Source organism: Hypoxylon trugodes, assembly GCF_022578975.1.
Source record: "Hypoxylon trugodes strain CBS 135444 unplaced genomic scaffold F4822scaffold_1, whole genome shotgun sequence".
Classification (NCBI taxonomy): Eukaryota; Fungi; Ascomycota; class Sordariomycetes; order Xylariales; family Hypoxylaceae; genus Hypoxylon; species Hypoxylon trugodes.
Window position 1 is genome coordinate 1673443 of NW_026250016.1, and position 23234 is coordinate 1696676.

Genomic DNA, 23234 nt, shown 5'->3' on the forward strand with positions numbered 1-23234 from the left:
CCCTAATTAAAAATTTAAAATATTCTCATCGTCACCCTGTTCCACTCTGTTCTATCCAATCTATCCCCTCCCCCGCCTTCTTCGTCATCAATTGTACCTGCGCACGTCGCGACACCCGGTTACCAACTGCACTTTGATTCACCTAGGAACCCGCGGCTTTTGATAACGCATTATTCCTCAGGCCACAGCTTTGTTTGGCACGTTACCGCGCGGACGCAAGTGATTCACCATGTGGAACGACGAGGAAGACAATAACCCTTACGGTACGAGTTTCGACCGTCGTGACTCTATTACTTCTTCCTCTGCGAACCCTACCTCCCCAGGTTCTCGCGACTGTAAGTTCCACACGCTTCTTCTTCCCCTACCTGGATCGAGGAAAAATAATGTGGGAAAACATAGCGTTGGATGACTCTCCTGACGAGGCTGATCCCGACTGGGAATATGTAGACCAACAAAATCGCTTCGAGACTCCGAACACTCCGTCCACTACCAGCGAAGATGCGCCGCCTCCCCCACAATACGGACAACAACTTGCTGATCCTGACAGCGATGAGGAATATGGATCTCAGTCTAGGGGCCAGGCGGTACCACGAAGGAAACCGGGTGGTTATGATAGCCGGATCGAGCAGATCCTCTATGAAAATCCCGAACTTCCTATCTTGATCACAGACGCCGGAAAGAGCATGGAAAATGGTGGAAAATATATTGTCTATACGATTAGAACAGGGGTGGGTTCTGTAAGAAATTCTCTTGCGACTTCTTTTACTCATATGGGATTTAGGATCTTGAAGTCCGGCGTCGATATTCCGAATTCGCATCGTTACGAGATGCGCTAACTAGACTCCATCCCACACTTATCATCCCTCCCATTCCCGAAAAGCACACGATGGCTGATTACGCCGCGAATCCAACAAATGCAAAGCAAGACCAGCAGATTATCGATTTGCGAAAACGCATGTTGGCTGTTTTCTTGAACCGTTGTCGACGGATGGAACAAGTTAGGGACGATGGTGTTCTATGGAGATTTCTTGACCCGAACGTCAGCTGGGTATGCTTGTGGTATTGGCTCCCTAACGCTGTGCTTTGACTAATTTGGCTTCAGAATGAAGTTCTACACTCACATCCTATTGTATCTATCCCGAAATCGATCATGAAGGCACCCCCTCTAGATACTGCAAACCCTTCGGCAGCACACTCATATCTTCCCGTACCAGCTACTTCAGCTAAGCTCAAGACGCCGGTAAACCCAACTCCAGGACCCGTATTCGACAGTTCCAGCACAGTTGCTTCTCAAATACTCCGCCGATTCCCGCCTGAAGCCCACGATTTGAATGAGCAGGAACTAGATCCTTATTTCATTACGTATGAGGCATCAATTAAAGAGCTAGAGCAAGCCTTGATGGGGCCCATGGAAAAGGTCAACCGGCGTACACTTAACCACTTAAGTTCTCTATCAACCGATCTATCAGATCTAGGCGCCAAATTCAACGCATTCGCCTTGTCCGAACCATCACCATCCCTCGCCGCAGCTATCGAGCGAGTCGGTCAAGCGGCGGATTCATCCTACATTGCGACAGAAGAATTATCAAGTTCTTTAGGAGCGAGCTTCGCCGAACCTATGAGAGAAAGTGCCCAATTTGCAGGGGTCGTCCGCACCGTCCTACGCTACAGAATTCTGAAAAGAGTCCAGCAGGAGATGGCTAATGATGAACTCTTAAAAAAGAAGGCTCTATTAGAACAATTAGAGAGTAGTGAGGCTGAAGCGAAGCGGATCGACCAATATCTGAGTAGTAGTCAGCAAATCGGAGGGGGCCACCAAGTTCACCCACCTCGACGATCTTCTAGTATGAAGGAAACTTCGACACAACACCATAGGGAAGGCAGCGTAGAAGACACAGCTTCTATCGACTCGGATTTTCCGCCCACCCATGCAGATGTGTCTTCGGCACCTTCGGCGAGAGTGGGAGTTCCTGAGCGTTCCGCCTCTAGTCCGAATCATAAGAAGGTTCCTAGCGGCAATTCCATCACGAACAAAATCTTCGGCCCAATACGTCATGCTATTCAAGGTGTTGCCGACGTGGACCCAGAGAGAACCCGCCGAGACGCCATAGGTAAAACACGGGAGAGTATAGAACAGTTAGAACAAGCTCAAGTCGCGGCCGCTCAAGACGTGAGGGACGCAAGTGCAAGTATCCTCCAAGATCTAAAGAGGTTCCAGAACGAGAAAGAGGACGATCTTAGACGATATATGGTAAGTCTATTCCAACATACTCGTTCCATAACTGGACATTTTGACTAACGATTATCTTAAGCTCGCCTATGCAAAGAGCCAAATAGAATGGGCGAAAAAGAACAAGGAAACTTGGGAAGAAGCAAAGGCAGAGGTCGAAAAAATCGATGAGACGTAGGGCGTCTTCGAAGAAGAGTGGCTGCAGCAGGGTTGTCTCAACGACATACATGAGGGGTGTATAGGAGAAGGTGACTTTATTGTTCTATAGCATCATCATAACGGTTTGCCTCATTCGGAATGGATAATTAATATGATGAACATACCCGAGATAACTCACGAGAGCCAGGTCAGGTCAGAGTCTACGAAATCGGGAGTTTGGGTGGTGATTTGATGCAACAATTTTTTACAATACAATACAATTCACGAAGTGTATTGGCATTACGTGTTAACGGCAATAGAGCTTAGATCTGACAAAGTATTTCAAAAGTCCAACAAATAGTCAAATAAACCAACGCGTACACAGACTCCTAGCTCCTGACGTATACACTACATACTCATACAACATAAGACTACTAACGATTGGCCCTCTCGTACTCTCGCGGAGATGTTCTATCCCGAGGAGATCTGCTAGATCAATACATGCATTGAGTGACATTCTCCTTAGACTTAGTCAACATCAGGATCCCAACAATGACACCGTAGAGGCCAAGGACCTCGGCGAAGATCAAGATCAAGACCATGCCGATGTATAAGCGCGGCTGTTGACTGCTAGCTCTCACTATACACCATTATTTCTATTAGTTCTGTGTTCCATTCGAGGATAGAATAACATCCGGGAAGAGGGGAACGGGAAGAAAGAGAACTAACCTCCCGCATCTCCTACTATGCCAATGGCAAAGCCGGCCGCGAGACCGCTGAGCCCAACGCTGATGCCGGCGCCAAGCTGTAGGAAGCCTTGATGTAGAGGTAGCTTCTCGACTAGGTCCTATGTCGGCGTTAGTTAACTCCTGCTACTTGTAGAAGGAGGCAGTAGTATAGCACGAGAGCAATATTGTCTCCGCGATATAGAAGGAAATGTACTCACACCTGCGATGATAACGCTGGCTACTAGTCCATAAACTGCGATGATAGGAGTTAGTAGGCGGATTTCCGGTTTAGGAAAATGTCGGGGTTGCTAAGATGTGTTTTGGGGGCGCGATAACACCTCGTGGAGCTCGATTAGGAAGCTCTGATGAGTGGAACTGGCCTAGAATGGGGAGAGGGATAGTTGCTTTTTTTCTGGATGTCAATGCTACTTACTGGATAGGATCTGGGCCATAATTGCGCAGAGGCTACGCGTACGCGTTGCATAGCGGATGTCAGCCTTGCTTTCTCCATTACTTCCGCACCAATGGCAACGTCGGTCAAAGTATAGTTGAGGGGAAGAAGATAGGATAAGTGTGGTGGGTAGGTAGGAAGACGTACGTGTTCTGCATCAGCCGATCCGGGCGGATGATGCCGGACGAGAAGATGGCACCGGCTGACTTGGCTGTCCCGTAGGATGCGCCTAGGACGGTGAAGACGATGGAGGCTGCGCAGCCCATCGCTCCGAAGAAAGACTATCCTATAGTTAGATGGCATGGAAAGGTGTACGAGTGATGGGAATAAGCCAAGCAAACTTCACACGTACGGCATATACTGGGCTGTACAGACGATCATCGAGTCAGCATGTTTAGTTAGGCATTATCAAAGGTGTGAGACAGACCAGCGTGCCTCGTACATGGCGTCAGTGAATGCGGTATTCATCTCAGACATTATCGCTTGTTGGGACATAGTATACTTTGATTATACAAATTGGAGATGGGTACAAGAAAATCAGTTGATTTAGTAGGTACTATAGCTAAACAAGCAGCAGTAGAAGCAACTATAATGTAACAGACGATGAGAAAAGCTACCTAGTATGTAATATGCTTCTTTCTCAGCAGAGCACGTCGTCTTATTGTACAACTCATAGGTTGATCAATCAGCCCCAGGCTGTCAATTCTTCCCGTACTACATCTCACTACTCATTCATTCGCCTGGCTTTTGGTGACGACGTAAGTTCGGATGAGGGGTTTGTAGGCAGAAAGATAAAGTATTGATTGATTGGTAGGTTGCTGGTATATAAGCGAAAGAAGCAAGTTTATATGGTAGGTACATGTAGATCTTGATGGAGTTAAAAAGGAGTTAAGAGAAAGCTGAATGGAGGCTTGGTATTGTATCTAGAGACAGCTAGCCACTGGAAGCGATCCGATACCTTTTAAATTGGAGTAAATTGTGGCTGGTGGAAACAATTTATTTTTAATATCGAGATGATAAGACATGTATATACGTACCTAGATACCTATGTACCTAATATAGTCAGCTCCCGAAATTCTAAGTTCTACTCCACTTGATCGTGGGCTACCCCATTAAGCTCATTAACATTCTTCTCACCTTCACCTAAAAAAAACTACCGACACTACCGACATTACCAAGACTAACTAACACAAGTCAAACGCTGCCTGTAACAACTCACCGCAATTCTAGGCAAATGGTCACCTAAAATAATTATGGTCAAAATCTGACGACCGACATAAGTCGTTTGTGAGTGTAGGTCAGAGGCTGTATTCAATGCTCCTTACTGCCTCGTCATTCCTTGCTTGGTTCCTTGAATATCAATTGGACCGTCACGGCCTCCCTTGTATTCAAGGCGATTCAAAGCAAATTGCAGGAATTGTGGGCTTGCGCGTTCACTGACAGAGCCTCAATACCTTAATCACTTTAATCGGTGAACGACAAACAACTCCATGTCGACTCCCGGCTCTCCGCTCTCTCATCTCAACTCCAATACCAACGATTCAGTCCAGTGACAGATCCCCCAACTTCACTCCGCCTTAGGAAATCGATTGTCTATTCGATCTGTTCTTACTGTTTGACTTTCACAATGGTAAAATGCTCGGCAGCCCGATTGACAACGGGGAGGCAATGAACAATATACTTTGAATCCCCAACAGCACCGAGGCTATGCGAGTTATTTTCAGCTCGTTGAAACACTGATGATTGGACGGCTACGAAGTACCCGGGCTCAGGGCTGTCGGATTGTTTGTTAGAAACCCCTTCGCGATGGGTCCTAACTAACAACTTGATACAACCAACCGTATCAGGATCTACGAGCCCTATGGAGTAATGGTTCCCTTGTACCATTGATTGTTCCGAGAGACGCTCGGCTTTGTTTTCAATTCTGGTCATGCTTTCTGTTAAGCCATTGAAGTTGCTTACGTTTCCTTCATTAACTCATTAGACTCGATGGGCAATTTGCCCAGCTTTTTTCTTTTCAACGTATGACCCTTATGACCTTCCACAGCCACCCCTGACTTACTCGCGGGCGAGAGATAATCGACTATTGTATCGTGGGACGCGCGTCAACCTGCGCCAAGCCCATACTCTTTTGTGCGGACTCCCCACCATACGTCCTCCCCTGTTCTTTTATTCTTCCTTGAGCGCCAAGTGACGATCGTTTATGATTTGATAACCCCCGGTTCATATGACAAGAAAAGACGTGCGCATATACTGCCATGTAGCACTGTATCTCTATCTATCGCACATAGGACCCTTCAACCTCAACCACCCTAGCCAAGACGGAGTGGCTCAGATATCTAACTTAGCATTCGTCACACTCGGGCGACTCTTTTCCCCGGGTCATTCTATTCTCACCACGCTGAGCAACTGGATTGCTTCTTTCCTTTCTCAACTAATTCATCATTCCATTCTTTTCCCCGCAACTTTACCATACCTTTTCCTATTTCCTATTCCCGTTTTTAGACTACTTTTAATACACACCCCCCTTTAGATCTGTTCTTAGCCCCGGCTGGCCACGCACGACTGACGAATCTGTTCCACTGTACTGGATACATCTTCTTGCCTTCTTTGCCGGACCCGGCTTACCATAAAGACTAAAAGCGACCCATTCGAATACACATTGATAATATACCTTCACTTCTATGCTTTGAACTATAGCGCTTTGTGTTGTTTGTTATCATCTGCTATTAGACCGGTGGGATAAGGAAGAAAAGATATCGACGATTTCTTAGCGATCACGCCGAGACGGCCTACACACTACCTCAATATGAAATCAACAACAACAGTTCTTGCCCTTGTCGCAAGTATATTAGCCATACCGGCAAATGCACGTAATATACCGGGTGGTATTAGCCAGCCGAAAGTCGTAAACCTATCTACGCAACGAAGAACAGTATCAAACCCTGTAAAACGGGATCGTATACGACGAAGAGATACTATTAAGGCGTCATTAGACAACGAGGTACGATTTGAGTATTTTTAGCTTTTGATTCCCCTTTTACTAACGAGCTGTCAAGGAAACACTATATTTCGTAAATGCCACACTAGGAACGCCGGCGCAGTCTGTGCGATTACACTTAGACACTGGTAGCAGTGATTTATGGGTAAATACGGGCGACTCGTCACTATGCTCTGAGGCGTCTAAACCTTGTGCCTTTGCTGGAACATACAACGCCAACTCTTCTTCCTCTTATAACTATGTCGGAAGTTGGTTCAATATTTCTTACGTCGATGGCTCCGGAGCCAGCGGAGACTATGTCACCGACACGATCACGATTGGCCAGACGACCTTAAGCGACTTCCAATTCGGTGTCGGTTACCAGAGTACCTCCGAGCAGGGCATACTTGGTATTGGTTATTCTACCAATGAAGTGCAAGTTGGAAGAGCGGGCAAGAAGGCATACGACAACCTACCGATGAAGATGGTCTCGGGTGGACAAATCTCACGGAACGCTTACAGCTTGTGGCTTAACGATCTCGATGCGAACACTGGCAGCATTCTATTCGGAGGTGTCGACACGGCGCAATACACTGGAAGCTTACAAACGCTACCGATCCAATCTAACGGCGGTGTCTTCTCAGAATTCCTCATTACACTTACCTCCCTATCAGTGGGCAGCACATCTATCGCTGATAACCAAGCTCTTGCGGTCTTGCTCGATTCGGGTTCCTCGCTTACTTACCTGCCTGATGACATGGTTAACAGCATTTACGAATCAGTCAATGCGCAATACGACTCGAGCCAGGGTGCCGCATATGTACCATGCACTCTTGCCAGTCAAACAACATCCGTGGACTTTACGTTCTCCGGTGTTAAGATCACCGTGGGAATGGACGAACTTGTACTAGACCTTGTGGCAGCGAACGGACAACGCCCGACTTTCTCGAACGGTGTCCAGGCCTGCCTATTCGGCATCTCGCCAGCCGGCTCGGGAACGAATGTTCTCGGCGACACATTCCTACGATCCGCTTACGTTGTCTTCGACCTCGAGAACAACGAGATCTCCCTTGCGCAGACGAATTTCAACACAACCGAATCGAAGGTCCAAGAGATTCCCAGCGGAACGGGCATTCCCGATGCCACTGCAGTCTCCAACTCTGTAGCCGCGACTGAAGGTGTCGTGAGAGGTAGCGGTAACGGCAATGCCGGCCTTGGTAACACCACTGGCGATGCCGTCATCGCAAGTGCCTCCATGGCCGCAGTCCTCTTCGTATCCTTCGGTGCCGCCGTCATGACTACGATATTATAAATATAAATATAGGTGGACGCAAAAGACTATAAATACGATAAGTGTTGTTCTGTTTTGGATTTGTTGCATGGCATACTCAGCATCGCAAGGCGTTTTGGGGACTCTTGATTTGGATACACATATCGGTCTATATGGGAATCTAGCGTGCCAACTTGGTTTTCATGGCATTTTGAGTACCGGTATAGACGACCGAGGGACTACAAAAATACTGACTGATTTGTATGATATGATATCTGCGAACTGGATGGATTGGGAAGGAAGAATAACCGTGTATTATATCACTGTCCCATTTGCATGACCACATACCACATATTTTACGACAAAGCGAAGCGTAGCGGAGGTCGTTAGGCGTTATAGCTATGAAATTTACGTCGTGTTTTTTGCTTTGTCAACTTTGATATTTGGATTTGCGGTGACTAGAATCGTTTAACTTTTGATTCTCATAGAAAACACACCTGTGTGGTGTAGTCCACAACTTTTCCTTCTCGTCTTTAGGACTGACGGCCTGATAGCTTTGAGTCCCTTTTCTTGCCTTCTGCGGCTAACCGGTAGGCTTTCCCCCTTATACCCCTCGAAAAAAACTCACTTGCGAATAACCAGTGCAACACTCCTTTTAGTTCCGATCCCTCCTCATTCCTCACCAACCCCTTTCCCCCCTCCAGTCCTTTCTATAACGCAACTCAACACTGCTTAGAAGCAGCAATCTTCGGATCCTTCCCCCTCCCCCTTAAATACCGATCACAATCCACCCCACGCTTCTCATCCCCATGCGCGTGCATATACGCATCGACCCAACACATCGGACACACAATATACGCCGCATTCGAAAAGGCGATAAAAGGCCGTCCTTCGCTGTTAGCGGTGTCTGCGTGGCAATCGCATGGGCACGGGACAGTTGGGATCACGTCTTCGAGATCGATATCTGCGTCTGCGTCTTGCGGTGTATAGTAGTTGTTGTTGTAAGTTTCTTGGTCGTTGTCGGAGTTGGATGGGGAGAGCGATATTGAAGATGAAGAATCTGAAAGTGTGGATGAGGGTGAGGCTTCGGAGGTGTCCATTGGGTCCTCGGTGTCGGGAGATGAAGAGGTTTCTTGGGTGCTTGGTGTGTCGGCCATGGCGACTGATGAGGTGTAGGAGCGGTGGCTGCGGGGGTGGGTTCTTAGTTGCGATATTTCTGAATTTTCCCACGGTGCGAAGGCTTGATTTTGGTTTGGAAAGGGTGGTGAGTTATCGGGGGACTCGTATGATAGTTCAGTGATGAATTCCCCTTCCGTTTCCATTCCAGCCTTGTTCATGTAGCGACGGTAGGCGGGGGCGTCGATATAAGAAGGAGGCCCGTCGGTGATAGTGGCTGGGGCAGGAGCTTCAGATAAAAACAACGATGCAAGTTTCTCCTCCTGTAGCTTTCTCTTACGACGTCTTCGCTCTTCGTTTGGGGATCGGGATCTTGAGGAAGAACCAGAAGACGGTTGTGGGGGAGAGCTATCAGCAATGTTCTCTTCGTCGGATGTTTCTATCTCCGTTGCGATCGCTTTCCCCTTTCCTCTTCCCTTTACTTTACGTCGGGCCATCTTTCCTCGTCAGCACTCCTTTTGGGGGGAAAGAGTGAAGTGATAAAGTTATTATATGCGGGTATTTACGCAGGCAATCCGCGTTGATTCAAGCCAAACAAATGGTAAAACATGCGTTTGATGGTCAAGCCTGTAATCGTGTTGGCTAGATAACCTAGAAGTAAACTTTACCACCATACCGGTAGAGGGTAGAAAAGGAAACGAAATGGTAGGAAGAGAGGAGGGAAACCGGTAATTTTCGTATGTGGCGTTAAAGAAGATGGAGATTGAAACGAGTATAATATATTCGACTAGGAAGACAAGGCGTTGTGCAACGTGCTGCCTGAAAATCTATAGACGAGAACAACAATCGTGATTCTCAATGAGGTTGGAGTTGCGAGGTGCCACAATGCGGATGAGGAAAAGCGATATATGAAAAGAAGTGTTAATACCTGGAGCGCCGTGAATCAATTCACGTCCAGGTTCGTTCGAATGGTTTGTGCTCCAAAAGTAAAGGTAGAACGTGAACATGAAATCTTTCTTTTGATATCGGGGTACGGGATGGCGCAGATCCGACTTAGCTATGCTCGATAGCTTCAGATATATTTGGTATATCTGCTTTCAGGCACAAGTTACATTTTATAGAAATAATATACGCATGAACATCATCATATTGTATTGGGAGTAGATAACGGTGGCAGGGTGTTATATCTATTTGCACTTTGTGTAGTCCGCACGGTCGCAAGGCCGGCGACAACCAGGCCCTCACTGTCCGTTAACGGCTGCGGGCGGTGACGATAGTTGGTATCTATAACTAGCTGACACTGTGTTAAACAATCTTGGGCTGAATAGCGACCAACAATAATCTTGAGAAGCGCAGCGAGCAAGAATTGAAAATTGAAATACCAATTCATATTAAAGTTGATATTGTCAATTTCTTTGTATACTGCCTTATAGTGGTGCTTGGGGGGCTGAATCAGGCCTTCCGTGGATGGCTTTCCGATGGTTAGGAATGCGGCCAAGCTATCAATACTTTTAAGAGCTCTCAACGCAGAATTAGCAAGATATTCGTTTCTTCGTCTTAGTGTCGTCACCTATAATGGATAAATGAGGTCCCAATCGAACGACTGTCGAACTGGACATACATCGTCAGAATCGTAATGGTATATTCCGACCGGATTGTGCATAGCTAGATCATAATCAACCAACCCCCTCTAGTACTCGAAGTCATCATCTACAGATGGTCCCTTATTATTTGTAACACTCTCCTGTTTCCTGTACATTTCCGCTACTTGACGACTGCTGGTTGCCTCATCAGGTTTTTTGTCGTCCCTTATCTTAATGAATCTTGGGAACCGTAAACTGATTCCCTTCTCGCCCGATGGGTCGATGTTCTCCTTCAAACCGGCTTTATACCTCGGGCTGAGAGTTAAATCTGCAGTCTTAACTTCCCATACATAACGGGGTTCGAGCCAGACGTCCGGTTGATGTTGTCCACCTGATGAGTGGGAGTAGAATGGCTTTGGTCGGTCGATAACTATTTCGGAGAGTTGCTTGTGAAGCTCTTCGAGGACTTGCTCCGAAAATCCAGTTCCAATATTGCAAATCGTTTCGTAGGTGTCGGTCGCTGGATTGTAACAAGCGAGAAGGAAAGCACCATACACGGATGTACGCTTGCCTCTGCCGTAATAAGCACCAAGTACCACAAGATCAAGCGAATCACCAACTCCTGATAGGTAGTCTTTCTTGATCTATTCTCCTGTTAGTAACGGTTACGGGTCGATTTGAAGCTGGATTCTCACCTTCAGCCAATTGCGACTTCGTTTGCTGGGCTCGTATCCACTCTCCGAACCATCAAGCATCTTGACCATCAAGCCCTCACAAGAAGCTTTGACACTTTCTTCCAAGAATGTCTGAATCTCCTCGAGCTCTCTGCCATTCATGTGGGTTGCGAAAGCAAACTCGCCTTCTACTGGTTGGAAAGCTTCATGAAGCAATTCGCGGCGTTCTCGGAGTGACTTCTCGACCACTGGCTCGCCATTCAAAAATAGCAAGTCAAAAGCGAAGACACAAACCTTGACTTTGACGTCCTCTAATTTGACGTCCTTCTTTTTCCTAGTCATTAGTTGTTGGAAAGGAAGCACCTTCTTCTCGGTAACATCCCAAGCGACAGTCTCGCAGTCTAGAACGAAACTCTTGGTGCCCTCTTTGACCCATGTATGAAGTTTTGCGAGAATATCGGGATATTTCTTGGATAAATCCTCCGAGTTTCGCGAGAAGATGGATGCAACACCCTTGGCAGCTTCCTTAGTAGCGCCAGGGAGAGCATCAATATACTCGTCTGAATGATCCTTGGCAACGTAATGAATTTGCGCCCTCTCACCATCATACTTGTATTCGCAGGTAAAAGTTTGATCCTCGAATCGATCCAAGACTTCTGTAATGGCTTTCGTTGGTTTCGCAAGCATAGGCTTTAGAGGTACTCCCGGGCGAAGTTTGCAAGTCTCCTTAAGTCTCATGATGCCATTCTTGACCATTGCTGGAACAATCACATCCCAGCTAGGAAGTTCACTACTATACGTTAGAATCGCAAATTAGAGGAATTGGATATCTCAACTGACCTGTATACTGTCTTCAACATGGCCTCCGCTTCTTCCATCTCCTTGGTGCTAGGTACTTTCCCTTTCTGGTCTGCTTCATGACATATCATAGCCTGTGCTATGGAGACGAGGACGGTCCTCTCTGCCAGGCCTAGTCTAAGCTTCCCCTCGAGGAATCGGATCAGGTATTTGGCTTCACTTGGGCCACCTTTATCCTTATGGATGTCGGCCTTGCCGGTGGAGTGAGCATCGGCAGAAGATAGTAGCTTTTTGATCCCATCAACTTTCCTGCCTTGAGCGCCGTTTCCAGTTACGGTTGCAATATCCATAAGACCTTTGTGTACGGCTCTGATAGTCAATGGCTTAGGCTTGAACATGGTTGGTTGGGTAGATCTGCTCTTGATAGCAACAAGACCCAAATCACCAATCTCTTTTTGATCTGCTTTGATAACTTGGAGACTACGCCCCGTAGTCTCGCCTATGGCCTTCATGATCAACGATTCGCCAATGCCTAGCTCAATACCGGCATAGTCTGGAGCCAATTTATTGATCATTAATAATACCGTGGGAAGGAAATCTTCGGGAGTAAGACGTAGGACTTGTCGGAGGAACAAGGAACAGTATTCTGTGATTTGAAGTCGTTTCGTTGTAAGTTCAACGAGAGAGAAGGTTGTACACAATGCGGCGTAGGGTACTGGTGCGCCGGGTTTCCAGTCAGGGTATGCGTCCTTTGGCTTGCTCTGTAGCTTAGTTTGAATCTTTTCTCGAGCTTTTGCTGCAACCTCTGGCTTCTCTTCCTCTTCATCCTCTTCCTCTGCCTCAGATGCTGATTCCGATGCTTCCTCCTTGATGTCATCCTCTTCTTCTTCTTGCTTAGGCGTTGGTTTTACCTTTTTCGTAGCGGCAGGCTTAGAAGGAGATTTCTTAGCTGTCGTCTTCTTATTGATAGACTGTGGCTTCGGTTTCGTTTGCTCGGCATCGGCCATAACCTCGTCTTCGTCATCTTCTTCTTCAACTCGAGGACGTCGACTCTTCCTTTGTCTTTTTACTACTGGTGCCTCCTCTTCGAGCTCTTCTTCAGATTCCTTAGCCTCGACCTTAACCTTTGTAGAGGATTGTTTCGCTTTGCTCTTTGGAGAGGCACCGGATCGAGTTCGCTTCTTCGTGTCTGATTATATCAAAAAAATCAGCACCATGATCGGGACCAGGGAATGCATTGTTCAGCGATTGATACCTTTCGTGGCATCACCATTTTCCTCCGCTTCAAAATCGGACTTCACTTTCGGCGAGGATGGTGCTTGAGCAGCTGGCTCTGGTTCTGGCTCTGTCTTTGGCTTTTTCGATTTCGTATTAAACGACAGCTTCGATTGCTGTGGTGCGGGCTTGGGGCCATTCGGCTGGCCGAAGAATTTTCTAAATGATCGTCAGCGATGTGCACGATATATATAACATCATATGCTAGGAAGCCCCACCCTAAGGTGGTCTGCGAAGATTTCACATACCCCAAGGTAGCTTGCTTGGGTGCCATTTTGAGTAATCGAATTGTCGTTCTCGCTGTGAATTGAAAGAAGAAACGACAAGAAGGCAAATTGGCAAACATCAATGTTCGGGGGAAGAAATGTGAAACTCTCAATTAAGTGTAACTTTCAATCCTATAGGCAACCACGTGCTATATCGACTTCGGGGGTGTGAATTAAATTGGCAGGCAGAAAAGCACGACCAGTGGCTAGCCATCGACGTGACGCGATTTCCTTAACTTTAACCGCGTTAAATGGAATAGTGACGCGAAAGTTGCAGGCATCCATACAGTGCGAACTTAAGCATCTCCAACTCCCATACGGTGACACAAGCTTTATCGATAAGAGGTAGGTACTTACACCTCGGCTTATAATCTACCGGCTTCGGCTTAAGCCCTCCTCTCTTGAGAAACTCCGTACTCCGGAAACTTGGAGTATCTCAATATGTATCTGGATATGTTAGATTCTACGACGACAATATGAATGTTCCTCGAGCGTCATTACGCCAATGGCAAAGACTCTCATGTCTACGCCCCTCGGCGCCCCGGGTTCACTTACCGGTGTGCCGTCGGAGCTATAGTGAATCCAAGGGCAGTCTCGCTTTCGATACCATAAGGTCTGAGATGTTGGGACGTAATAAGCAGTATAGTTGGGATGTTATGTCACCGACCAACTCATCGCTTCTCAATATTTCCCTAGCAGACTTTATACCAGAAAGCTGCCAAGCCCCTACATATCGGGCGGGTGCTAAGAGTATTGAGAAAGTCGACGCCACAGTCAAGTTACCGCAGGGCCACCATCTGGTATACTTCCCGCTGCAGAAACCGGTCTCGGAGTTATGTCCCGATATGACAGATCCTCTCCACAGCCCCGGCGGCCCATTTGAGCGGCGCATGTGGGCTGGTGGTTCCATTGAGTTTAACGATGACTTCCAGCTAGACTCAACGCCAGTCGTATGCGAAGAAGCTATCAACGATGTCACTATCAAAGGCATTGAAGGCCAAGAGAAGATATTCGTAGACGTGTTACGCGACTATATGAAGAAGCAAGACTTCGAGAGTTCCAAGTCCAAGAGGATAAGGGAACACCGAACCTTGGTCTTCATGCGTGGCGTGAATCCGGAGCAAGCTCGTGCCAGCCTACTCAAGGCGTCGGAAAAAAGGGGCAGGATTGTCAAGGGTAAGTCAGTATCGTATACACCCGTTATATTATGCATTTCTCGTACTTGGTTTTTTGGACTATGTGATTATGGCTGAGACTAGCAAAGTTCCCAATGCGCCCGACTTCTCTATCACCCTCACGCCAACGCCAACGCTTCTCTTCAACTACAGCGCATTAACCTTCAACGCGCACCTAATCCATCTAGACCCAGAATTCTGCCGCGAAGAAGAAGGTCATCCTAACCTACTAGTTCACGGTCCCCTGTCACTCACTCTAATGCTTTCCGTGCTTCGCTCACGTCTCGGAGCGGACGAGAAAGTGCACAGGATTGACTATCGCAACTTAGCTCCCCTTTACGTCAATAATCCCATGCGTGTCTGTGTTCGGCTCATTGGCGACGGGGATAGGTCAACAGGAGAAAAGACCCGAAAATGGGAGGTTTGGGCGGAGGGATATGACGGAGGCCTTAGTGTAAGGGGAACCGCCGTGACTGGGCCCAGCGCATAGAATAGGCGACGAGATCCTTTGCAGATCACATATGGTAAACCAATGATATCAAGCAGATAGCCCGATATTGAGAGCTCTTCCTTCAGAAGGCAAAGTATCACGTATAAGAAGCCGAGGATGAGGATTCAAAACATTCGACCTACGGTAACCCTCCGCCGTAACACGGCACACTCTGCGAAAACCCTCCGGCGCATTAATCGCGCAGCTTTGGGTATGACGGTTAGGACCACGATACTGTCTCATATTTGTACATACTGTAAAAAATAACTATGAGGTACATAGATCACATTCATTGCCAATTAGAAGTTGTTTTAAAAAATACCAGTAATAATATTGCTATTTTTTCTTATATCCCGATGTCCTCATAAGAGGTTATGCGATGCTTGGTGGTATACGCCTTCACGATACGGGGAATTCATAATAGTAGTAGGGTAATCGTGCCAGTTCATTTCCTCTCATGCCATGCATCTATCACCCTTTATCCCGTTGCAAGTGCGCTTCAAATGCCGCCCCGAAAAAGTTTTGCGTTTAACACAAGTTTAGAAAGTAGAAAAAGCAAGTAAAATATAGCAAAGCCCAGATACCTATTCCCCTTTTCGCCTCATTAATGCATCGGTATATATTCTCATGTCTGACCACGTGCGCAACTATAAAACTCCCATCACGGGTCATTATCCGATCATCTTTCAACTCATCCCTAGTGCTGAATTTTCTGAAAATTTTGGCTGCGGCTGTAGGCCTATCAGTAGCACTGCAGTAGATGCAAGGAACCTTGCGACACCATACAAGCGATAACAACCAGCAGTAAAAATATAAAGTCGGGTTGGTTGCCATTGATTAATCCTATTACCACGCGGACCGAATCCGACAATTTAGCAATGCATCGCCGATAACAGTGGTAGTAGTAAGTATTTTTAGGCTTAGGTGTCGATTTCGTGATGTTGAAAAGATGAATCGTTACAAAAAGGGGTATCGAGAAACAATTCTTTTGGACGATTTTAGAATCATGCTTGAAAAATCAAGTAATAGGGGCCAGGAAGGGACTGAGCATAAGTTCGTCTGCACTAGGACGCAAATTATGGTCAATCTCAAAGGTTTGGCTCAAGAACTTAATCGCCTCGGGGCTGGCATTCTCTGGGATGGTAGGAGCAGCTCTGCCTCCTCCAATCTTGAAGATAGCCTGCAACTGACTGCAGTCTGGGAAAGGATGGGTACCTGTCATCATTTCGACAACAAGGCAGCCAAGAGACCAAATATCAGCTTTGCGTGTGTAAGAAGTTTGCTTGACGACCTCAGGGGCCATCCAAAAGACAGAGCCTTGTAGTGACGGTCTATGCCTACTATTACCGGCACCACTTAGGATGTTGGAGGCCTCAAGCTTCTTGCTGATACCAAAATCAGAGATCTTGATCGTACCCTTGTTATCAACAAGGATATTGGCACCCTTGATATCACGATGGATGATATCTCGGTTGTGTAAGTACGAAAGCCCATTCAGAATTTGTCTGACAAAACTGCGGACTAGAGGCTCGGGGAGAGCACCATACGAGTTAAGCATCGTCTGGACAGAGCCGCCGGGAACGTATTCAAGGAAAATATTTAGGTGCTCGGTCGAGGAACTGCAGCCGAGATACTGCACAATGTTTGCGTGTCGAAGATCTCGAAGTAGACCAATTTCACGCTTCAGGGCCTCGATCATACTCTTCTTTCGGGCGTCGTTCGGGCTGTTGGCACCAGGCGATGGGGCCTCGACTTGCTTAACGGCAAGGAGTTCTCCTGTCACAGCATGAAGGGCAAGGTACACGCTACCAAACGATCCCTGGCCGATCAGAGCACCCTTCATCCACTTGTTATCATCCCACGATTCTCCTGCTAGGAAGCTCTGCAGTTCTTCATCGGCATCTTCGCCATCTTCACTAAGAGCTTGGCTGATCTCCTTCAGAGAACCAGAACCTTGAGTGCTGGTTTCGTCAAAGTAGCTGTGACGAACGTGTCCTTCAGGATCCGTGATACTAATAGGGTTACTATCAGAGCCGCTGTCCGCAAACGAGACGTAAGACTTGCGGTTAGGCTCGATAGGAGACTCCTCTTGAAGTGTATCTAGGACTGATGAGGCGACGGAATCACGGAATGAATGTGGCAGTCGGCTCTCGCGAGCTTTGACCTTGGCAAGCTGGCCGCTGTTCAACCATGAATCCGCAATTGTTGGGATAGGCGGTGCGTCTTGGATGCTGGATGCAAAGCTTAGATTGCTAGCAACACTAAGCCGGCTGTTCACTTTGCTCAAACGGGTGGATCTACGCATGGATAGTCGAGCTGTTCGGTCGATGTCTTCCCTTGGATGGTCGGGGAAGTAAGAGGTGAGATCCGAGGCAATCAATTCACTAGGCGGTCTCAAGCCACCAAACTGTCTCAAAATGCCCTTTCGTCTCGGGAAGGCTTTGGCCTCGTTAGAAGCAGGTCGTTCCAAGTCCCTGGCGGCATTGTGGAGATTCCTCTCACGATCTTGGAAGGATATCGGCGATAACGGCTGCTGGAGTCCTTCATTCCAGCTTTCACCTAGCAACTTCTGTACCTTCATCTGGCTTCTCTTGTCTTGCACGTTCTCGAGCGCACGTGCGTGGGTTTGTTGCGCTTCTTCCATCGCAATGGAGGCGGCTCGTTGCAATTCGGCTTCTCCCGGTTCTCCGGTAGGGACTCTTCGTAGGATGAGGCGGTTCCTCTCCGGTCGCTTTTGGTCCTTGATTATGCGCCATAATTCGGTATCGCCGAGACGCCGACACTGCTTAGGATCGGGGTCAATACCGGCTAATACCCAAAAACAGTAGTTGCGGTCATGGTCCTCTCGTAGGGCAAACTTTCGTAGGGTTACTCGCATAACTTCTTCGCAGGTGTTGCAGTCTGCGATCTTAACAACTTTCGTAACGCCGCCGGTGGAGATTACGCGGATGACATCTTGACCCTGTGGTAAAGCAGCCATCAGCGAACCATCCTGACTCGAGGTATTTCTCGTGTGGGTCATTACCAGACGACCCGACATAGTTGGTGAACTAGGTGCTCGACCGGTTGGGTTAGGCGTCGTGTTGCTCATATAAGGCTGGGCCGGTTGGTATCTCTGCTGTCTAGCAGTCCGGATATCAGGATTGGGTGGCAGGGGGGAACTAGGCCGCGAGGAGGGCTTTGCGATCTCAGTCATTGGGTTCATAGCTAGGCTCGACATGTCAATCTGCCTAGAATATCTCTTATTCGAGGACGAGGCAACAATACCACGACCCCCCGAGTTGAGAGGTCGTGGTGAGCCTGTCGAGGGTGGGGTGTATTGAGCATCCAATCCTCCAAATGAATCCTGTGGCTAAGTTAGAAGGCATTCTTAGCTAAGATCCCAAGAATTAATTCTCGAGACAATTTACATGCAAGCCGCATGTATCACTCGATGTGAACTCACTCGATTGCGCCTCTTCTGGTTAGCATACGCCTTCGTCCTCAATTTCTTGATGCCAAGAAATAATCGCACTCGGTCGCCGACTTTCTCAATACCCATCTCCTTCAGAACCTCCTTGTCCATCTCTAACAGGTTCTCACCGTTGACATTGTTCTTTCGGAATATCTTCTCGTACTCGCCGCACTTGACACTTCTCAGGTAATCGCAGACTTGGTCCTCAGTCCAATTCTTGACTGCGTCAGGGCCGTCGACGTCGGAAAATTCGGATTCAGTCGGGCTGGCGAAGGCTTGACCCGCAGCCAGGACGGCGGGGGCTCTTCTCGTTGGCGGCATATTTGACGACTGTGCGTTCGGAACCAATGTAGAATTCGACGAGGCCAGCGAAGCCGGGAAAGACGACTTCGAAGCTAGCATTGCCATTGTGAAATAAATGTGGAATTAAAAAAAAAAATGTCACGTACGCATTGGGGAAAGAATTGGAGGGGGGTGTGTGCGTAAGTGGAAGAGAAGACTGTTTCTTTACTCTCGACCTAATAAAAATGGCAGGTAGAATTGAACAAAGAAACGAAGGGTTCCCAACGGACAGCGTCGAAACCGAATAATAAATTAGGGGATGTTTCGCAAGTCTACCAGACTGCCAGAGTGTGCGTCGACGACAGAATAGAAAAGAAGTGGAGGGCGGATTTTTGAGAGGATTGGGATTGGGGAATTAACTGCAGGAGAGAGACGATTTACAGGTACATCTACCTATGTATGTACCTGAGCTTAGGTAGCGGGTTTAGAGTTCAAGGAGTTCAAGTGTTCGTCGGTGTTGGTGTAACTGGGCAAGGGTCTTTCTTAGTTGCAGGCTGACCCGCCCCACCTCCTTATAATAGGTACTTCCATCCATGGTACTGCACAGGGCACTATAGGTGTGTTGTAAGATGGAGCTGCCGCATGTACAGTAGGCATTCCATCCCATGTACTATGAAGCTGCGCCTACCTTTTTTACCATCTTTTGCCATTTAGAGATATTAGAGTTTGACAAGTTTGACAAGATTGACGGGCCCCGCCGAAGTTATTTTTCTTTTTTCTTCTTTTCTTTCCAACAATCTCATATGAATTATATTGGATGGAATGGATACAACAGCAGCTTGCTTGGTTGTAAATGTTTGTACAGTGATACTACTGTGTCGTACCAATTGTCTATATCTTCTTCTCGAATCATAATTGGCCCAAAAATAGTCTGGACGGCGGTAGCTGAAGTTGATAGTTTGAAACTCGTCAAGGAGTGCACGGCCTCTTGGATCATCAGAAAAAGTCCCGTCATCAACTCACCCACTATACTATTTACTATGATAGTATCGGTCTATGGGACGAGATTCGAGAACAATTCGTGTCGATTAGATACGTAATGTCGAATTTAACACGCCAGTGCGCACGATGCGTCGTGGATCCTCACATGATGATCAGTACAAACTAAACTGCCTCTCCATTTTGATGTCAACCCTATGATGCGAGATCAGGAAAACATTCCTTCGGGACGATGATTAGTGTACTCTATTGATTGCAACCACCTATTAATGGCCCGGATATACCTACCTAGGTACTACACAGCTACAATAGGCATAAGTGACATACAGCAGGTAGCAGGTGTTGGTATGTACTAGGCATGGTATGTTTGGGCGGCTACTCGTCTGTCATCACCCTCCGCCCCCATTTAGAAACGGCGTGCGTACCCCTTTTGGGTACATCCATACAGCTAATTTCCATTCAAGCAGCTGACAAAACCACCCGTGTCGGTGCTGCCATAAGCTACCTCCTACATACGGAGTAGTAATAAGGCAGCCGAGAAATGCCGCTCATGGGTACTCACAAGACATAAAAAACAAGGACATGAATTCGAGAGATCGTCATCCTTTCTTCGAGACGGTTTTAATCTGAGTGACTAGTGTTACGGGTGGCTTAACCCTATGATAAGCTATCACCAATCTTGACCGTTGAAGAAGATAGAAATAGCGGACAATATGAGACAAGGCGTCGGGGCGCCAGCAACGGCGTCGCGATTGATTGGACTACTAGGCTCTCACGCTACCATTAGCTACCATAGTATTCGCCATTCCCTCCGCCGCTCCAGCAGGCCAAATCCCCAAATCCCACCTAAAGCGTACAGGGGTAATATATTTTGGGGGTGGATTTACAGGGGGGCCAGGCTATGATCTCCAACCTGAAACCCTCCAAGTTTCGACCAGCCCGGATAAGCTGTGTACATCGCGGCGTCAAGCGGGCTTGGAAGCATTATTCTATCCTTCACCCGTCTCTTACCGGCAGTACGGTTTACGTATGTACCTATCTGCGTCCTTATGCTGCTGTGTAGAGTTAACAACGTCGCTTAATCCGAAAGAGTCATCCATTTTCTTGTTTCTTGTTTCCCGCTCTCTTGCCCTTCGGCCCTTACAGCGAGCGAGGCTACGTACATGTGATTCAATGATTTATGGCATTGAACGATCATCTTACTCCGTGCCGATCGGAGAAGAAAGCTGACTGCCATCGGTAAGGCATCCATCTCGGAATACTCCACCATAACATAGGCGTTGGTAGGACCAAATTACTACACTTAAGATATCGCAATCAGGAACAACATCAATAGCGACATAGCCATCCCATATCATAAACTTTTTTTTTTCTCAAGCATTAACTATATCGAACGAGCCATCGGCGCGTCCTGGGACGCGATCCTTCAGACATCACAACATCGCATTGAAAATTTGCCGCCAATACTACCAATCTTACTAAGTACCGGAGATAACGTGAGCTGACGAATTCGGTTGATTCGCCCGCTTCAGCCCACCGCGATAGTGTTTCTCCGTGAGATCGGGGTTCATGTACTAGATCATCAAAGAGATTAAGCTCATTGGACATTCAGGGCTCTCTTGCATAGTATGCCGAGTCCTTTTTTTTCAAGCAAGGGGTCAAATCCGATATCTAAGTCGATCTGGAACTTGGAAGCTATAGAAGTTTGCTAGTGTAGACCCGGGACCGAGTAACCAGCCCGTCCAGTGTATGATTTAAGGGATTCCGTGCTTAGTTCTGCATCTCTAGTGGACACAAAAGTCGTATTATGCTGTCGTCCGGGTCCCTTTGCTAGTTGCGGCTACTCATAACTTAGCCAGTTCTGGGCGTGGCAGCGTGGGTAGGACGAAGCAATTAGCGGTTCATTTAAATTGCATGGTACACAGCAACGAATTCCGAGATCCTCAAGGATGCGACTAGGATTGTCGTGATGAGTTGCTCGGATTCGTAAGATTATTCTCAGGCCTTAAAGACCTTACTTACTATATCACGCATATACTGTATGGAGTATATCAGCAGGTTCACGATGTTGAACCTAAGGTAAAACATCAAGTGTCATGTTACGCGCTCGAAGCCAAGGTATAGTTATTAAATTCAGGCTCACCGCACCAAGCTTCATCAAACTTTCTGTTCGTCAATACAGGGAGACCCCGACCAATGGACAGGGCGAAAGAGCTCCAAGCTTGTGGTTGGAGGATTGTTTACTTTTGAGAAACACGTGTGATGCCGGGCTGCCCTAGCTGTCCTGGATTGTTAGATGCATGAATAACATGGTATTTCCTAGTTTAGCACTGCAACAGCTAGCTGTAGGTGAACAAGAAGGATGGAAGCCAAGCCTATAGATCTTGAAATCGATCAACAATAATTAAAAGCCTCAAAACAAACTCGGGGTTTAAAAAACCTCACCGAAGGAATTCCTTATAATATATGAATTAAAATGAGTTTTTCGTATTGGTTCCATTGGCAGGTATAGAGTCATTTAAACCCCCAATTAACTAGACCGAATTGTCCGTCTATTATATTCTTCCCACTCATCGTCCCCCACGTAGAGGGCGCATGCTAGGTATTCTCCGATACGAGCCACCTCCACGTTTAAATACCTGACAATGGTTTCATCATAGGGGTGAATTTCCAACTATCGAATGAAGACCTAAGGAAGTTGATGAATTCCAGTTTAATAGTATATACCGAATTCAGTCAATTGCCGATATCCCTCTTCTTTGCTGAGTCGGCAATTCGTCTCTTTTCGATGTAATGCGTATAAACTAGAAAGATTATGACAACGAAACATCATCATCTATCGGGGTGTTACATAGTACCACAGGCAAAAACACTTTGATATTTACAAGGAAATCAATAAGTTGTGGTAATTCATTTAAATTCTCTCCATCAGAATGAGCACACGACAGCGCCATGCAGGTAACATGGGAGGGACAAGAGGTGTAGAAGTACTAATGGCTTTGGTTTATTGCTTGGTTTCCTTGCTGTCTCCTTCCACGTACGTAGTACGTGTAGGGAGAAAATAGAATACGTCACCGTTACAAAACCTGAATGGTCGCGGCTACAATTTAATTGGACGAGCCGGACCTTCCAACCCGGTTCGTAGCATCATCAGGCTTGTCAGGGCTTGTAAATAAGTATGCGTTAGCGGGTGGTTAGCAAGGGGTAGATCGCTGCAATACGCCTGCCTTTAGATGCCCGTAGATGTGCCTTACGGGGGGTAACTTAGGGCGGTTTAGAGGGGTACAGCATTGCGACAGAGCGAAACAAAATGGCCTAAAGTGCC

The 23234-nt window shown here is 47.2% G+C and overlaps 8 protein-coding genes across 8 annotated transcripts; 4 read left to right on the forward strand and 4 right to left on the reverse strand.

The window, feature by feature from the left end:
- Positions 1 to 94: 94 nt before the first annotated feature.
- F4822DRAFT_17818 (uncharacterized protein) lies at positions 95 to 2569 on the forward strand. Its single transcript, XM_051453376.1, has 5 exons — positions 95 to 335; positions 400 to 728; positions 782 to 1048; positions 1103 to 2251; positions 2313 to 2569. The coding sequence occupies exons 1-5, from the start codon at positions 230 to 232 to the stop codon at positions 2406 to 2408; spliced, it is 1947 nt and encodes a 648-aa protein (XP_051319359.1). The 5' UTR covers positions 95 to 229; the 3' UTR covers positions 2409 to 2569.
- F4822DRAFT_439619 (V-type ATPase) lies at positions 2515 to 4024 on the reverse strand (the record flags this gene model as incomplete). The annotated part of the gene is made up of 7 exons (XM_051462653.1): positions 2515 to 3008; positions 3098 to 3215; positions 3315 to 3349; positions 3530 to 3561; positions 3695 to 3828; positions 3900 to 3912; positions 3975 to 4024. 7 exons carry the CDS (start codon positions 4022 to 4024, stop codon positions 2863 to 2865), a joined length of 528 nt encoding a protein of 175 aa, XP_051319360.1. The 3' UTR covers positions 2515 to 2862.
- A 1530-nt stretch (positions 4025 to 5554) lies between these two features.
- On the forward strand, positions 5555 to 6552 carry F4822DRAFT_385149 (uncharacterized protein). Its single transcript, XM_051456603.1, has one exon. It carries the CDS (start codon positions 5775 to 5777, stop codon positions 6078 to 6080), a length of 306 nt encoding a protein of 101 aa, XP_051319361.1. The 5' UTR covers positions 5555 to 5774; the 3' UTR covers positions 6081 to 6552.
- On the forward strand, positions 6185 to 8231 carry F4822DRAFT_385159 (acid protease). The gene is made up of 2 exons (XM_051456604.1): positions 6185 to 6551; positions 6607 to 8231. The coding sequence occupies exons 1-2, from the start codon at positions 6357 to 6359 to the stop codon at positions 7837 to 7839; spliced, it is 1428 nt and encodes a 475-aa protein (XP_051319362.1). The 5' UTR covers positions 6185 to 6356; the 3' UTR covers positions 7840 to 8231.
- Positions 8232 to 10082, reverse strand: F4822DRAFT_385160 (uncharacterized protein). The gene has a single exon (XM_051456605.1). It carries the CDS (start codon positions 9408 to 9410, stop codon positions 8520 to 8522), a length of 891 nt encoding a protein of 296 aa, XP_051319363.1. The 5' UTR covers positions 9411 to 10082; the 3' UTR covers positions 8232 to 8519.
- F4822DRAFT_385161 (ATP-dependent DNA ligase) lies at positions 10083 to 13752 on the reverse strand. The gene is made up of 5 exons (XM_051456606.1): positions 13492 to 13752; positions 13224 to 13402; positions 12011 to 13157; positions 11192 to 11960; positions 10083 to 11140 (listed from the first exon to the last, which is right to left on the reverse strand). The coding sequence occupies exons 1-5, from the start codon at positions 13587 to 13589 to the stop codon at positions 10604 to 10606; spliced, it is 2730 nt and encodes a 909-aa protein (XP_051319364.1). The 5' UTR covers positions 13590 to 13752; the 3' UTR covers positions 10083 to 10603.
- A 135-nt stretch (positions 13753 to 13887) lies between these two features.
- F4822DRAFT_385163 (uncharacterized protein) lies at positions 13888 to 15494 on the forward strand. Its single transcript, XM_051456607.1, has 2 exons — positions 13888 to 14685; positions 14774 to 15494. Exons 1-2 carry the CDS (start codon positions 13986 to 13988, stop codon positions 15172 to 15174), a joined length of 1101 nt encoding a protein of 366 aa, XP_051319365.1. The 5' UTR covers positions 13888 to 13985; the 3' UTR covers positions 15175 to 15494.
- Positions 15495 to 19425, reverse strand: F4822DRAFT_385167 (kinase-like domain-containing protein). The gene is made up of 2 exons (XM_051456608.1): positions 18620 to 19425; positions 15495 to 18520 (listed from the first exon to the last, which is right to left on the reverse strand). Exons 1-2 carry the CDS (start codon positions 19034 to 19036, stop codon positions 16193 to 16195), a joined length of 2745 nt encoding a protein of 914 aa, XP_051319366.1. The 5' UTR covers positions 19037 to 19425; the 3' UTR covers positions 15495 to 16192.
- Positions 19426 to 23234: the final 3809 nt, after the last annotated feature.